Source organism: Salarias fasciatus, chromosome 1 (genome assembly GCF_902148845.1).
Source record: "Salarias fasciatus chromosome 1, fSalaFa1.1, whole genome shotgun sequence".
Lineage (NCBI taxonomy): Eukaryota > Metazoa > Chordata > Actinopteri > Blenniiformes > Blenniidae > Salarias > Salarias fasciatus.
The window spans coordinates 13387471-13403805 of NC_043745.1; the positions used below are offsets into that span (position 1 = coordinate 13387471).

At 43.3% G+C, this 16335-nt stretch overlaps 1 protein-coding gene across 3 annotated transcripts; it reads left to right on the forward strand.

Annotated features, from left to right (window-relative positions):
- Nucleotides 1–507: 507 nt before the first annotated feature.
- pkma (pyruvate kinase M1/2a) lies at nt 508–15262 on the forward strand. Of its 3 annotated transcripts, none has more exons than XM_030097556.1 (11): nt 508–613; nt 6392–6573; nt 6999–7090; nt 9093–9224; nt 9306–9492; nt 9589–9859; nt 9968–10118; nt 10225–10377; nt 11958–12124; nt 13631–13812; nt 13976–15262. In XM_030097556.1, exons 2-11 carry the CDS (start codon nt 6420–6422, stop codon nt 14080–14082), a joined length of 1596 nt encoding a protein of 531 aa, XP_029953416.1. In that variant the 5' UTR covers nt 508–613; nt 6392–6419; the 3' UTR covers nt 14083–15262. The 3 variants fall into 3 exon arrangements, with proteins under 3 accessions (XP_029953416.1, XP_029953407.1, XP_029953399.1); XM_030097547.1 differs by lacking the exons at nt 508–613; nt 11958–12124 and adding exons at nt 1265–1420; nt 12407–12573; XM_030097539.1 differs by lacking the exon at nt 508–613 and adding an exon at nt 1266–1420.
- Nucleotides 15263–16335: the final 1073 nt, after the last annotated feature.

The window sequence follows — 16335 nt, forward strand, 5'->3', positions numbered from 1 at the left end:
TAATACATGCTTTATTTGTCGAAGTTTTGGAGCTACATTGGATTTCTCGATTTCTGTTAAAGACTTTATGACTTATTTTTAATATAAAGCAAAACTGAAGCAGGAAATGATTCATATTAGGCCACCGGGCAACCAATATATATTCATTATTAAATATTACCCATCAAATTATGACATTATAATGAGAAGGATATTAAATTAGTCATACTTAACGATCCGCTTCTTTTCAGGAAACTATGCCGTCTTGGTCACATGTTGGAGTCCATGCACCACTGATGAAATGAAGCAATCTGATTGGCTCCCTAACTTTACCAAGCACTTCCACCTTGTTTCTGCGTATCCTTCCGCGACATTTTTAGTTTTAAATGTTTCTTCGTTGCCTGTATCCACAGTACTTCTTGAAAACACTCGTTTTGTTAGCCATTAATGACTACAGTTTAAATATGTTCGTGAAATCGTCGCACCTCCTTCCGTTCATCTGCATTCTGTCGGAGGGATATTCCTGAGCATCACTGTAAAGTAGTGCTCAAACCGACATAACCAGGGAGATCACCTTGAGCTGGTCTCAGTGTTACGGCACGAACTGCGGTCGAGGCACACTCAGCGTCTCAAGGTGGGTATCATCAACCACATGGACTGCTTCCTGCCGCTATAACGACCTTTTCAAGCGATCTTTAATCACTGGTTTGTACCTCAGCGGCGCGTTTCATAGCGTTTATCATTTCCTCTTTTGCTAAACGATGTTTTTGACATTCTGCCAATGTTGGTTGATCCAACGCTTCCATACCTGTTTTGCTTTGCAGCGTGAAGGCGAATATAAAGTCTACCAAATGGCACGCCTGGTTTAATTGAATGGTTTGACTGCGCTGCCAGGCAGGTCTGAAGTGCTTCATCAACGACGCGAGTCTAAAATTGGCTTACCGGGCGAATAAATGTCCGGGATCACACTGGACAACTGCTTATGTTGCAAACAATCGGCTTGTGATAGTTTTGTTTATTGCTAAACGACGTGAATTGATTAAATGGAACGCCATCATTAGTGATGCACAGTGGTGAACGGTGAAGCCCCGCTTCCTGTTGCCTCCTGGTGTGGGTGTGGCCGCGTCTTCTTCTCGGCCTCTCATTGGTCAGTCTCTGTGACGTCTCGAGATCAGGAAAATGTGACGCAGGATGAGAACGTGACCTTTAGCGCATCGTCCGCGTCGCAACTTTCAGTATAACTGGGTCAAAATGCATCGTTTAGTCGTTTTTTAACGGGTCACGTTAATTTACCGCAACTTCAGACCTCCCCGCTTCACGTAGAGCCACCTGGCCTGTTCAGCCTTCACACGCCTGGCCGGACTGTGCGGCAAACTCATCCTTTATTCATCGCCTTTCCTGTAATGTTTCCTCGGAAACGCTTCAGATACAACCAAACCACGTAAGCTCTGTAGTGTGTAGAATTGTGTGGTCTTTGACATCTGTAGTTTTACGTGTGTATTTTGTCGTAGCAGTTTTACTGCAGGGGCTTGATGCAAGTGTAGTTATTGACACTGACATGACTGCAGGTCTCACACCCACTCGTTAGAGAGCTGTCTGGCAGTTTGTTTGTTTTTACATCTCCACTCTTTATGTTGTCTTGTTCATTATTTTCCTGAAAAAAAAAAAAACCAAAAACTATATGATCCATAAAGGGTTTCAACGAAGTGCTAAACTTAGAGCCTGAAATGATTAAGTTCAGCTGCAGATAATTGGAGAGCAGACTTGGGTCCTTCATGGCTGAAAGGAGTGTTGCCAAAATACAGCCTGTCACTCAGACTAACTAGGTCATAATGTCAGCTACAAAGAAGTTCAGCTTAGGGTTAGTAAAGGAGTCCTTTTAAAGGACATCTGTGGGTGGAACTTGTCTTGCCACATCTAAAGTTGGCCAGGATTAGCTCATATATGCTAATTACATGCATTTTAAGATTAACCTGGCTGGAACTAGTTAAAAGAAACTACTGTTGCCATGCTAGCAACTTTTAATTGTTCGATTACAAAACCAGAAACTTGTGCTGTCAGCGAAGTGTTCTCAAAATGCTCTAGTCACAAAGTTTCAGTGCAAGAGGCATTGTTGCTAACAGCTGGCACAGCTCCCATGAATGTCACCAATGCACCCTCTTCCCGAGATTGTCACTTGCATATTTTAGTTTATCATATTTTCAGATGCAAAGCTGAAATAGCCATTTCATATTTAAGGTTTCTAATTTGTCCTATTCAATAACTTGAACCCATGGAGTAGCCCATGTTGGTCAACAGGCCCAGTGAGTGCAGGAAACATAGTTTGCATGCCACCGTACATTCAGCATCTTAGATTTCTGCAAACCAAGTTCGGCAAGCAATGCGTTATAATTAGCAGAGGCTGGGGTGTTGTATGACCTTCCTCCAGTAACACTGGGTAGACGGCACTCTGGTGAGCCACTGTGGTCTCATGTATGTCCGCTATATCAGATCGTGGCGATTCTGTGATCACTACGGGCGGTCTCCATGTCCTTCATCCTCATTGAATGGATTTACTCCTGAGCTCCTGGAAGTGTGGCGCACATGCACACCTCGTGCAATTGTCAGCTCTGTTGCTGCAGGGCGTAGTTTACATACTGCCTCTGGAAGCCCCACCACACTGGGGTGGCTGCGTAGGTCACTGGTTGTGACGTGCTCCATTTTCCCCTGGAGGAACGGGAAGCTCTACCGGGGGTATGTAGTGCAACCTGCAAAAGGTGCTTTGGTTGAGTGTGAGTAATTGAAGCGTTCTGCTCTCTGGAGCTAAGTTGGATTAGCCCAGTGTTACATCACATCCATACTAGATGCTACCAAATGTCAAGATACTGAAGACATACTGTGATGGCTGCGCTACTGTATTTTTTTTCTTTTACTCGAGTGAGGAAAGTGTTGAGGAATACAGACAACATAGTGGCTGAGGGTACGTCCTAAGGTAGATGTGTTGGGGGAGGGATTGGAAGGGATTATTGATAGCCAGCGCTAAAGTTAGTCCTGCATCTGTGTCACGGTTGCTGTGGCTGGTGTTGGCCTGTGGCGGCTGCTCATTGGCATGTCCTCAGTTGGATGTAGTGTCAGTGTCTGTTACTGGGTTACTTCTGGTATTTTTGTTAAGCGAGTTTGATGTGTTGTCTTCACTGTAATGTAACAATCTTTTGTGAATGTGGAGGATGTGTCTTAAACAAGCTGAACATAAGTGAGCTAAACTTAAAACGAGACGTGATCTGTAGTCATCTTTTAGTCAGCCTTGCTTAAAACAGTTGGAAACAATGATTCAAATTAAGCAAAGACAGGAAGTGGGTGGTTTTTACCCATTTTTAGGCAGTGTGCATTAAAACATTTGCGATTATTCACTATTATAGTATTGGCATTCAAACCCATTTTCTGTTATTTCCCATGTTTACACTTTTGAATGCATCTGCCATGTTAAATGCCTTTTGAAATGTGGTTCACATGTGGTGGTTGTTTCCAGTTCTTGTCCTGCAGGGCTGGCTTCCTGCATGTTTTAGGTCTCTCACAGGTGCAACACACCTGATTGTAATGAGAGGTCCTCATTGGGCTTTTTTTTAACAAGCTTGAGCGACATCTGCATGCAGCATGGCGGCCCCCCAGGACCAGGAATGGACGTTCTTTATATGTTGGCTTTAGTAGCAAAACATCCTTGAGTTGATTTGGACACTATCAAGTCCTTCCTCTTTAAGGCTACATTGTGCAAATGCAACTGTCGGCATTGCATTATCTTTGTAAACTCCACATTTCTAAAGACTCCTACATTGTCCATTCTTTGCTTAATTGCACAATTTTGGTTATCGGTTTGTTTAAACAATGAAAACCTTCAACATTTAAATGTCTAAAAGAATTGGAAGATACATTGCTTCATTCTTTTTCACCATCCATCAAGTATCTCACTTCTAGAATAATTTTTTTACGCTTGTCTAACATTAAAATAAAACACTCAAAACATATTTCAATTCGATTTGTTTCTTCAAAAGAATTCTAATTTGAGTTCCTCAAAGGATTTATTAGAAACCGCAGCACTAGCAGCGTTGCACACCGTTTCCCCCCTCTGCATTTTTCCTTGTGGTTCAGTCCACTCAGAGCTGGTGTGTATGTGGGTTGCGGTAGTGGGATGTGACTGCTCTCACGTACAGCGCAGTCTGCTCCATTGATGGAGAAGTTACATCACCGGGAGGCAGCCCCAGATGAAGCAGTCTGTTGGTGCTGTAGTTCTGCCTGGAATCCCCCTCTGTGCTGCAGTCAATACGTTGTATGTATTGAGTAAAAGGATGTTGGATCACAAGTCCTGACTAAGACGGGAGTTTCCTCAGTTGAGGACTGCTATGATTGTGCCCTAAAATGGCAGCATTTTCTATTTAAAATTCCCTTTTTTTTTCTTTTTTTTAAGCAATTGACCAACTGTTGCATTTGCTCCTTATTGGGGATCACATTTAAAAAGTGAAGGGGTTTCATTTGTTTTTTTGCAGCTAAATGCATGTGTTGTGCTTTGCTTTATTTTACTACCTACTAGTAGTTGGTAGTTTAGAGGTTTTTATTGCTTTGTAGGTGAGATGTGGAGAATGTTCCTTTCAGGAGGAAGAGTGCTTATCAGTGTGTGTGCCGTCTGGTCAAATCAGCAGCCAGTGAAAGTTTCTGTGGCTGAAGTGAACGCTGTTGTGTAATTTAAAATGAGAAAATGCAATCTATCCAGCCAGTGATTTGAATGGATTGTTTGGTACCTCACAAAGAGCCATTGACTAAACTGTGCAGGGCTCTTTACCTGGAATGTTTGTCCTTTTTCCCCAGTGACTGTGTGGTGTTTGTCTTGCAAGTTTTCTTGCTTTTTTTCAGATCTGGACTTTTTTTTCTTTTAACCTGCCAACACTGAGTCATTTACACAAGTATGACTAATAAACTGCCGTGTGTTAATCATCCAACTTTTTATAGAGACGCATACCTTAAACACTCCTCATAATGTTGCTCCACCTCTTAATAAGTAAATTATAACCAATGGAGTTGTATTGCCTCATTTGAATGTCGTCCCTAGTTTCTTTTTTTCAGTTGGCACTGAAATCTAGCACTCTTATTCTTTTAAGTCAGGTTGGGAGCCTTTCTGAGTTTAAATGTTCTTACTATGTTTGCTTTTTCCTTGGTAGTGTGATTTTGACCAATGGTTCATATTTAATAAGTAACTCTGAAATACTTGTAGGTGGGAGTGTTTGTGTTGCGTGTGTGTGTGCGGGTGTGTGTGTGGTTGACTATCTTCTGTTTGCCCTGCAGTAGACTGGTGACATGCACAGGGTGTGCCCTGTCTTTACTCTGACAGCTTGGATTGGCAGTTTTATTTTAACTTTTGTTTTTTTAAAAATGCTGTGATTGGAAACATGCCATCCTACAATTGTTTGAGATGAGTGTTCAGCGAAGCGTTTCACTCCCAGTCAGCTGTGCAGTAGTTATGTAACAGCAGCAAGCAGTGCCTCGGAGGAAGCAGCTCTCTTCATAGATATGAAATGCTACTCGCTGCTCAAACACACCTTCCTGGCTCTTGCTTTAAACAAGTGATAAGCTTTATGTTGATGAGTGTATACACCATGTGCCATAATTCTTATATTGCTTAATAGGTGGGGGAAAGGAAATGCCTTCCAGACCGCACGTCTGTACAGCCTGTCTGAAACGGAAAGCAGTGATCCTTTTATCAATGCCCCACCATTTATAGTATCTTCATGTTGTAGAGTGTTTCCTTGGTGTCGTGATGAAAGCTTGTAAAACCCAGCCCTTTGGTAGCGCTTCGTGATGCGTGGTTGCCATGGGTGACTCAGCAAGAAGGGGGTGGGGGGAGACATAATGTACAACATGGCGCAGCAGTGCAGCGGGCTATGCTGCTCTGCTTTCGCATGGTGCATAAAGACTGCAGTGTCTCTGCATGAGCAGTGTGCCTTAGCATCGCAGGGTAAAATGTATGAAGAGGTTATCGGAATTCAGCAGCTGTTCTGAACGGCATTGAGAGGGTTTTTGTTGCCTCTTGTTGCAGCAAGTTATCATTCACTCCTGATTTTGCAAAACAAGATTCACTGAAGTAAATGTATTGTTTAAAACCTGTCCTCATGAGCTTTCAATAATCATTGTCTTAAATTGTCAAGTATTCTTGTCTTCAGCCTTACAGCTGAGGTTAGACAGAAATAGATGTGCATTAGGACTCCCTGTGGAGTTCAGTCTCTCCAGCCGGGCGATGGCTCTGCTTTGTTGGATGTGCATGTGACTGCATGCACAGACATGTTGGACATTCCTGCCGCCTCTCTCTCTCTCTCTGAGTAAAACAAAACCAATCGGTTGTCCTTGCTCTGTTCTTCATATTCCTTCCCTCTGTGTTTCCATGCAGTACTCCTCCAGTTGCACCAGTAATCGCCATGCCTCATTCTAAGAGTGACATGGGCTCTGCCTTCATCCAGACACAGCAGCTCAACGCTGCCATGGCAGACACCTTCCTGGAACACATGTGCCTGTTGGACATCGACTCTGAGCCCACCACCGCACGGAACACCGGCATCATCTGCACCATCGGTTGGTCCTTCTGTCTCACACATAAAAAAATCTGCTCATTTGCAAACATACCTAGAAGGCATACTGATGTAAAGTCACTTAAGTGTTAAAGAAAGGAGAGAAAAAAAAAAAAAACAGGCAAAATACAAATATCGCAGCTTTTCTGTACAGATTGAACTGAATTTATTTTTATAGCCCCAGACTTGGTGTCATTTCTTCCGATGAAGCCATTTGTTTCTGCTGTTCCAAGCTTCCTGTTAAAGGCCTCGTGTTTTAAAGAATTCATCCACTTTATTAATGCTATGGAACAAAGCTTTTCCATTGCCTTGTTTTTATTTAACCTTTTCTCTTTTTCAAAATGTTTTCATGAAACTTTAGAGCACATGGTACTCCACTAACATGAACAGCATTTCATCAACTCCCTCCTCCTAATGTGTTTTTTGCAGGGCCGGCCTCTCGATCTGTGGACATGCTGAAGGAGATGATCAAGTCTGGAATGAACATTGCTCGCTTGAACTTCTCCCACGGCACGCACGAGGTTGGTCTGCAGAATGCCAACTGTGTAAATGTATTGGGCAAAGACGGCTAACCATTCAGGTCATATTTTATCATACTGATATTATTCAGTGTCGTTCTGTGCTTTATCACAGTGAATAGGTTCAGTTTTTTGGTAATGTTTGATTTTTGTCTGGTGTTTCCAGTTTTTTTCCTGCAGTGTTTGCAAATTGTGTAAAATAATGGTAGTGAAGGTGGCGAGTCAACAGTCTCACAAGGAAAAAGCACGGAACAGTTGGCGCTAACTTAAGATTAACATCTGCCAAGTTCAGCCTGCAGGTGTTGCAACTTCATTCTTCTCATTGACTGATCAAATTTATAAAGAGTTCAGCTGTCGACCAACGTAAGCTGACATTGTCAAGTAAAGTTTGTTCATGCAGTTTGAGGCACAGCTGAAGAATTTGTATTAAGCCAGTCCCTCCAGGATGCTGTGACGCTGCAATTTTGTTCAATCACCGCCACTTGGCAAATTTGCAAGGTCGTGCAGAACTCAGACTGGTTGAATTGAAATTAAGCACTTATTTAATCATCAAGAGATCCAATCAGAAGTGTTGACAGGATCGGTTTTCATAGGTCTGAAGGGTTGCCCAACCAGGTATATTGAAAGATGCTGATATATTCTGGTTGAATATTAAGTTTTAATGTTCAAACTTCGAGCACTTCAAGATGTCAAATTTCAAGGTTTTTTAAGTGTTTTACAGACAGTTTCTAAAGCTTCATGAAAGCAATGAGGCATAAAGGATACAAGTTCAAATGTAATCTGAACTTCAGAGGGTGTTCTGACAGGAACTTTTTCTTTATCTTTAGTTTTCTCACATCTTGTCCTTTTTCCTTCTGTCGCATCTTTTTTTTATGACATCCCACAGTGTGTCAGGACCTGTGTAAATGTGGAATGTCACAAGTCAAGAATCAATCATTAAATTTAGCTGGTTGTTTTAGGAGCCAGTGGTGGGTGGATTATTTCAGAAAGATCGAGATATGTAGAGAATAGCAAGAGCTTTGCTTTATTTGTGTACTATAAATAAGTTATCTGCATTTTCCTGCTCCTTTATCTCAGCAGGTGGCACGTCCGCCCTTTTGTATTGCTGTTATCACCAAGGCCACAGTGCTTTATAACTGCAGTGGCAAGTGTAAAACGGTTAAATTCAGAAAGTTGCTTTGCTCCACATTCTGGTGAGTAACGTGGCATCAAGTTAAATTGGAGCAACTGAATTTTAACGAAAAGAAACGACGTACACACTGCGTACTGTCGTCAAACATCGGGGCATTAATGGGAAAGTGATGGTTTCAGAGCCTTTTTCGATAACATCCTGTTCTTTTTAGTTGCAGAGCAGCAGCTGTAGTGTTACTCACCTTGTTGCTTTCTAGAAATGCCTGCCAATGTGATTACCCGCCACTTAAGTTATTACTGAAAGCTCTGGTCACTCAGGTGGGCAGTGTAAGCCCTGTGCAGCAGGCAGCTGCCTTCAAAGTCACTAACTTTGTAAAGCCTATCTTTATTTTATTTTGATTTAGTTGGAGTAGATTGAATGGTTCAGAGAACATTTCCACGTGGAAAAACACTGTACCTGTGTCACTGACCTATAAAAACTGAGACCGTAGACAGTCTTAAAGATTACCGCCTGCAGAGACGGGTGGAAGGAGTGACCTGTGCTCGGGGACATGACTCTGATGACGGGTCGTGTTTCAGTATGATCCACTTTATAACTTCAGTTGCTTAAGACATAAAGGCTTGGAGTTGTTCTACATGGTGCACTCTGCTTCCTCCAAACTTGATGACCCTGCTGGGATCTCGATGGTGTGACTCATGTTTATGGCTGCATGCGTTGTCAGTCAACTTTTTACTGCCCCAGCCTGATTTTTGCTATCTTGCATAACCCTCACTACACTATCGAATGTTGACGATGTGCGATAACAGAACTTTTGATTAAAAAGTTAATTATTTGGTTCCAACTCGGTGTGATGCATCTTTTCTCTCTTTTCAGTACCATGCACAAACCATCAAAAATGTGCGTGAGGCATGCGAGAGCTTCGAGCCCGGCAGCATCCAGTACAGACCCATCGGCATTGCCCTGGACACCAAGGGCCCAGAGATCAGGACCGGCCTTATCCAGGGAGTGAGTTTACCATCAGTAGATTTGTGTCGGAACATGTTTTTCCATAAACAGCCATAAGTAATCCTTTTGATAATGTGACAGAGTGGCACAGCTGAGGTGGAGCTGAAGAAGGGCAAGATGATCAAGCTCACCCTGGATGACTCTTACCAAGACAACTGCAGCGAAGACGTCCTCTGGCTCGACTACAAAAACATTACCAAGGTGGTGGAAATCGGCAGCAAGATCTACATTGACGATGGACTCATTTCTCTGCAGGTCAAGGAGATTGGTGAGGGGAAAAAAAAGTCTCTAACGTGCATTTTTAGGGCAGTGTTAAGAAATATTTATGATGAACACGGTTGTGGGTTCATATTTCTCTCTTCAGGTTCCGATTTCCTCAATTGTGAGATTGAGAATGGCGGCACTCTGGGCAGTAAGAAGGGTGTGAACCTGCCGGGAGCCGCCGTGGACCTGCCTGCCGTCTCCGATAAGGACATCCAAGACTTGCAGTTCGGTGTGGAACAGGGAGTCGACATGGTGTTTGCCTCCTTCATCCGCAAAGCCGCAGACGTGCACGCCGTCCGGGCAGTGCTGGGAGAGAAGGGAAAGAACATTAAGATCATCAGCAAGCTGGAGAACCACGAGGGTGTCCGCAGGTGTGTCTGAAGCCGCAGACTCCGTTTCATGTGGAGCGCGGTTTGTTTGCTCTGCCACTGGGTGGTTGCTTGACTTGGCAGGTTGTAATTTTCCTGTCTGCTTTGAAGATTCGACGAGATCATGGACGCCAGCGACGGCATCATGGTGGCCCGTGGCGATCTGGGTATCGAGATCCCCACAGAGAAGGTCTTCCTCGCCCAGAAGATGATGATCGGTCGCTGCAACAGGGCTGGCAAGCCCATCACATGTGCCACTCAGGTCTGATTACAACTTGAACCGAATCCAGTTCCAAAGCTGTATTTCCTGCTCGAGATCCGGGGTTATGAACTGTGAAGTCTCAGTATAATTTACCTGAACCTTTCAGATGTTGGAGAGCATGATCAAGAAGCCCCGACCCACTCGCGCCGAGGGCAGCGACGTAGCAAACGCCGTCCTGGATGGAGCCGACTGCATCATGCTGAGTGGCGAGACTGCCAAGGGAGACTACCCTCTGGAGGCGGTGCGCACGCAGCACATGGTGAGTTCACCTTCGCAAGAACAAACCAAGAATAAATGTAACTGGAGAGACATTATATACTCTGTAAAGTCACTCATATGTATTTTTAAAAGCAATTCTTCAGTAATAGAGAGTAACACCTCATCAGTTTTTTATTCGTAATTCTTGCATTCACTTGTTGTCCTTCCAGTCATTAGCTAGTAAAATATACTGTATGAGATTAGTCGATCATTAATAATAATAATAATAATAATTTGATCATATATTAACAATGCTTTCACAACATTACTGGGATGAATCATAGTTTTCACACCTCAGTGGTTGTTTCTTCAGGAGCATGCAGGCATGTTTTTTCCCAGCTGCAGCACATTTCTTTTGCCTGTTACCTCTTCACCTAACAAATTCGCTGTGGCTGCTGCTGTTGCTAAATTTAATGCGCCCTCCGTAAGTGCATGCTCTCATTTTTGAGGATGTGCAGTACACAAAGGGCTGCACGGGTAAATGTCTGACACTCCACAATAAGAATTAAAGAAGTTTTTCTTATTTGACATGTTGAAAGTGTCAAACACTGCAAAATCAAACCTCTCTCTGTCATGATTCGCATGTCGGCTATAATTTATAAACGAATCCGTTAAAGAATTGGGCAGAGCCTGCAAGATTGATTAATACCACTTTTAATGTTTTTCTTTCTCACAAACCCAAGTGTTGTGACACAAGTTTTTTTTTTTTTGCGTCTTGACTTCCTTAATATTGTTTAACTGCATCTGTGTTTGTCTGTTAGGGAAAGAAATGACTAAGACACAGCTTAAAGCCCCAATCTTGTTCTTAATCCATTCTATGATATTGACATTGGTTGATCTGCATGAATGGATGAAGCGAGCGGTGCTGTCCTGCCTGTCCTTCACTGCTCAGGCCTGGCTTGGCTCGCCTCCACAGCTCCGCTCCACTGCAGCACAGTAGCAGGAGTGACTCAGCAGTCGTCTGCTGCTCCTTTTGAGCTTTGCTGCTGAAATTGCACGGTGCATGTCTGAATTCATCTTGCAGTCTCCTTTCACCTGTTATGGACTAACTCTTGGTTTTTCCAGATGATTTTTGATAAACTTGATTCCTCATACTTTTCTTTGCTCTTCCTTAACCATTTCCTCAACTTTGCATGTAGTGTCTGGCATCCTCTTCTCAGCTGGTTGCTCACCTCTCTGTTAAAGTCAAGGCTCGACACTTAATTTGTCCTTTTTCTAAACCGTGTTATTAACGTGTGGGTTTTTTTTTTTTTTTTAATTCAAAGTTTTGTAGTCTTTAGCTGTTAACACAGGATTAGTTTGGGTTTGTTTCCTTTATCATGTACATGGTTATGGTGAAGTTTTAACTGTTTTTACGTTGTTTTTCCATGTGTCTCCCTCCCCATTCCCCACTAATGTCACATGTAAAACACTTCTCCACTTGGCTTTCCTTCCTCCTAACCTCGTGGGTGTCTTTGTCTTTAACTTTGTCCCTCTCTGTCTCTCATCCTCCTGTCCTCCTCCCATTTTTCTTTTTCTCACCGTTTCTGTGTGTGGGGGACACCTTTGCTCGATACACCTTGGCCCCCCCATCTGTGCCAGATTGCCCGCGAAGCCGAGGCAGCCATGTTCCACCGGCAGGTGTTTGAGGACCTGCGTCGCTCCACGCCGCACTGCAAAGACCCCGCCGAGGCCATTGCAATCGGTGCAGTCGAGGCCTCCTTTAAGAGCTTAGCCTCAGCGATCATTGTGCTCACGGGCTCTGGAAGGTAGGCAGGTTATCTGGTCCCGGCAGACCGCCGAGGTCACATGGTATCGGTGCGAGAGGGAGAGTAGGGCCAGACAGGGAGCAGCGGGGAGAGCTGGCACACACCTTCACTGGACTGCTGGCTATTTAAGCACGTATTTGAAGTGCAGGCATGTGAGGATAATATTCCCCCTCACTGGTTCATCCAGGAGTCCAGCTAGTTGTTTGCCAGTCTCTCCCTGCGGTGTGAGTGCCTCTGTGTGAGCGATTGAGTAACCCGGCCACCCTTCCCCTCGGGGCTCAGATAGCGCGAGAGGCCGAGGCGGCCACCTTCCACAGACAGCTGTTTGAGGAGCTGAGGAGAAGCACCCAGCTGACCCGGGATCCGTCAGAGGCTGTAGCTGTGGGAGCCGTCGAGTCGTCCTTCAAATGCTGCGCTAGCGCCATCATTGTTCTCACTAAGTCTGGGAGGTAAGAAAGAGAGGGGGAAACATGAAACCATCCCCGCCCTTCAGGTACGATCTCACGACTCACACACCAGCTCCCATCCTGCCTCGGAGTAACTGCTTCATTTGTGTGTGTGTGTGTGTGTGTTGGTGTGTATGGTTAGCTTTACTTGGGGAGGGTGAAAATAAGTGAGTGAAATGGGGAAAGTGGGAAATATCATGCAGGGGTCAACTCTTCAAACTAAGATTTGTGCTGAATATTGTTTGTACAGGTGCGCCTCAAAGACTTAAATTTAAATGGAAACAACCTCATAATTTCTATCAAATTAAGTTTTTAATATGCTAAAATTATATCTGATGAAAAGTAAAACATCTGATCTTATATTTTCAGAGTTGAATATTTTAATGTGTTTAAAACTTGATCATGTTATGAGGGCAGAAAAGCCTCAGTGATTCTATTTTCTCTGCTGATGCTAAGTTTGAGATGCAGCTGTACAATCATTCATGACTAAATTTAGCATTGTGAAGCATCAAACCTTATACAATCTTTAATAAACTTTGCTAATTTAAGCTTTATGAATGGCCTAGCGATTTCACCCTATCAGTTCTGTTTAAGATTTGAACCCCAAATATCTTTCACACTTCCTTCAGCATTCAGTAGACAAAGAAGCAACAATTAATTGATCAGCTATTCCAAAAACATTTAAGATTTTGCTACTTACAGGACAAATTGTGATTCTAAGGTTCTTCCAGTTTTAATTACTTTTTGGAGAGAAATTGTGATTTAAGAAAACGAGTGGATGATAAAGGCATTTTTTCCCTTTACTATGAACAAAATTAATTTAAAATGTTAACATGAACTTCAGTTTGAAACCATAAGTGAACTGCTGCTGTGAAACTGTCAAACATTTTGAGATTTCAAATTAAAAGCATCTCTTCAGGAAGGAAGGATTATTTGGCGTTCAACTAAAATTAAATGAGCTGTGGGGATGTGACTCAAACTTTGACATTGGCTCATATCCCAAACTTAAAACTATCTATACATGTATTGTGTTTTCTGAGTTGTATTTTTGTTTGTCCAGGTCCGCCCACCTGATCTCCAGATACAGGCCCCGCGCCCCCATCCTCGCCGTGACCCGTAACACCCAGACGGCCCGCCAGGCCCACCTGTACCGCGGCATCTTCCCGGTCCTCTACACCAAGCCCGCCAACGACGTGTGGGCCGAGGACGTCGACATGCGCGTCAACTTCGCCATGGAAATGGGTAAATATTATCCTCTCCTTTTCTGTTCCGCTTGTCACATTTGATGGAAAGATATCTGAATTATTAGAAGCTTTATGTGGTTTTACGCAAAACGCTTTTTATATCCATGTTTATTTGACTGAACAAGCAGCATCTCATCGAAACATCCTGTTCAATGTTGCAGGAAAGGTCAGAGGCTTCTTCAAAGAGGGCGACGTGGTCATCATCCTGACCGGCTGGCGCCCAGGCTCCGGTTTCACCAACACCATGCGCGTGGTCCTGGTGGTCTAAGCGGCTCCGCTGCCTCCATCTCCACCTCATCTATCTTTCATAGCGCTCCGCAACACGGCTCTCCTCCCTCTCCATCCAACACCCGGGCCAACAGACTCGACTCTTCAACAGTCAAGCACTTAGGAAATTATAGAAGTAGAGTTTAGTGTCCGTGGCCCAAACGCCGTGTCGGATGGGAGTGGAGCCCTGTTCTGAACGATTCCACGCCGCGTTTCCATTCCTCTCACGTCAAGTCTCTTTATTCAAACCAGTCTTCAGGGCCTCAGATTGATGCACCCTGGCCAGAAACTGCTGTATTTATTCACTCAGACACTGGTGTAATTAAGTCTATGAGTGAATGCATCCTGATGCGTGTGTGTGTGTGTGTGTGCCTGTGCGTGTGCATGCACGTACCGGTCTAAGTGGGCTTCAGCGGTGGGGCCGTCTGACCTTTAGCAGTGCCCCCAAGTACTGTAAGAGCCGACTGATAGCACTCCTCTGCCGATTGAACAAAAGTGGTGTCACCCATAATCAAAGGGCTCCTTCAAACAAGCGCAGCCTCGGCTCCACCGCTTCCCCCCCTCCACCCCACCCCACCCCACCCCGCAGTGCTGTTTGTTCTGAATGTCCTCCTGTATGCCAGCTTTCACTGTATTCCAGTGTATCTGTAAGCGTTACACTCCTACAGTACTCCAATGTTACATTTGATATACTTGACTTTTGTGAGTGGTGAACCTTTGTTTTGGACTCCCAGAACTGCTTCTATTTTTTTTTTTTGTCTGACTAAAGAGAGAAATGGAGTTTTGGATGTCCACTTCCTGAGCTGTCCAAGCTAGTTACTCTTTGTGTTTATTAGAGGCTTCTCGAAGCCTTGACATTTTTTGCATTGGGACCATATCCAAGCTGGCACTCCCGAATCACTCGTGGTTCACCGAAGTCGACTTACTGATATGATTGAGCACTTTTAGTTGTATTTTTCTTTTTTCTTTCCAGTTGACTGGCATCGCGTGTTTAAGTGGGTTCGTCTTTATTTGTTGACAATCTGTTGTAGCCGTCTCATGTGTCTAACTTGCTTTCAATTGTAATGCTAGAGTGTAAGAACTAACTAAATGTAAAGGAGTGTTGTAATGTGTAGCTGGTGTTCTGAGTTGTCCTCAAAGACTGGAGTTCCAACAATAAAAGAGATGAGCACTTATCTGAACTTGGCCTCTGTTTTACTGGAGTGATTTATTTATCTTTTGAATGACAGTTTCTTTAAAGTTTTAACTCTTTAAGACAATTTTAGCTAAAACTTCAGTTTTAAGCAATATGTGTCTGCAGTGTAGGACAGGAGTCTTCAACATTTAGATCAACAGGAAGTGGTAAAAGTGGCTTCTACCAAATATTTCTGGAGCTGCAAAACATTGCAAGTTGTACCAACTCATTTGAAATTTAAATGTGTGTGTATATTGCATGACTAACTTGTTTTGTGGAAATTCTAAAATTACCACAAAGAGCCTCAAAATAATCTACTTTGCATTTAATCTTGAATTATGACCTGCAGGGGAAACGCAAACAACGGTTAACTCTTGTTTTAGAGTTTCAAAATCCATCAGCTATACTGTTGTCCAATTCGGAGTCGTGGCGTACTGGAGTCAAATGATAAACCTGTACGAGTCGCCAGTCCACAGCAAACGCACTTAAATGTTTGGACCATGAGAGGAAATCTGCACTTTTCAGATGTAAGACTACAAGACACCACACTGAGCAATTTCAGCGCTGCAGAGGCCTGATCTAACAGCTTCACACTTCAATTACAATAACATGCTAGGCCAATAAGCTTTTTTTTTTTTATCAGGTTCTTCAATGTAATTTGATCCATTTAAAATGTAATGCCAATAATGTAACTGGATATTTGAGCTATAGTGTTCTGCCAATCTTATGAAATGAAGGGAGAGTGGTTTAAAAAAAATAAAAATGTAATAAAACTGCAGTATCAGAAATGGGACTGTGTTTCTTGGAAATCAAATGTTTTGAGCAGGTTTTGTGTCTCAATAGGAACAGCCACTGGCATATATCACACATTCCTTCAGAATACATATTATACAGCACTCAGTTTTGGTTGTAATGAAATGGTAAAATATTTTTGACATTATTGGTTACCACAGAGCCAAAACTCATTGGCACCACTCATCCCAGTGGATTGCAAGATCTGCATCCTGATGAGTTTATAATGGAAAAATAAACCATTTCAGAATGTTAAAGGTTCAAAAATCAAAACTCAAAATCAAGGAG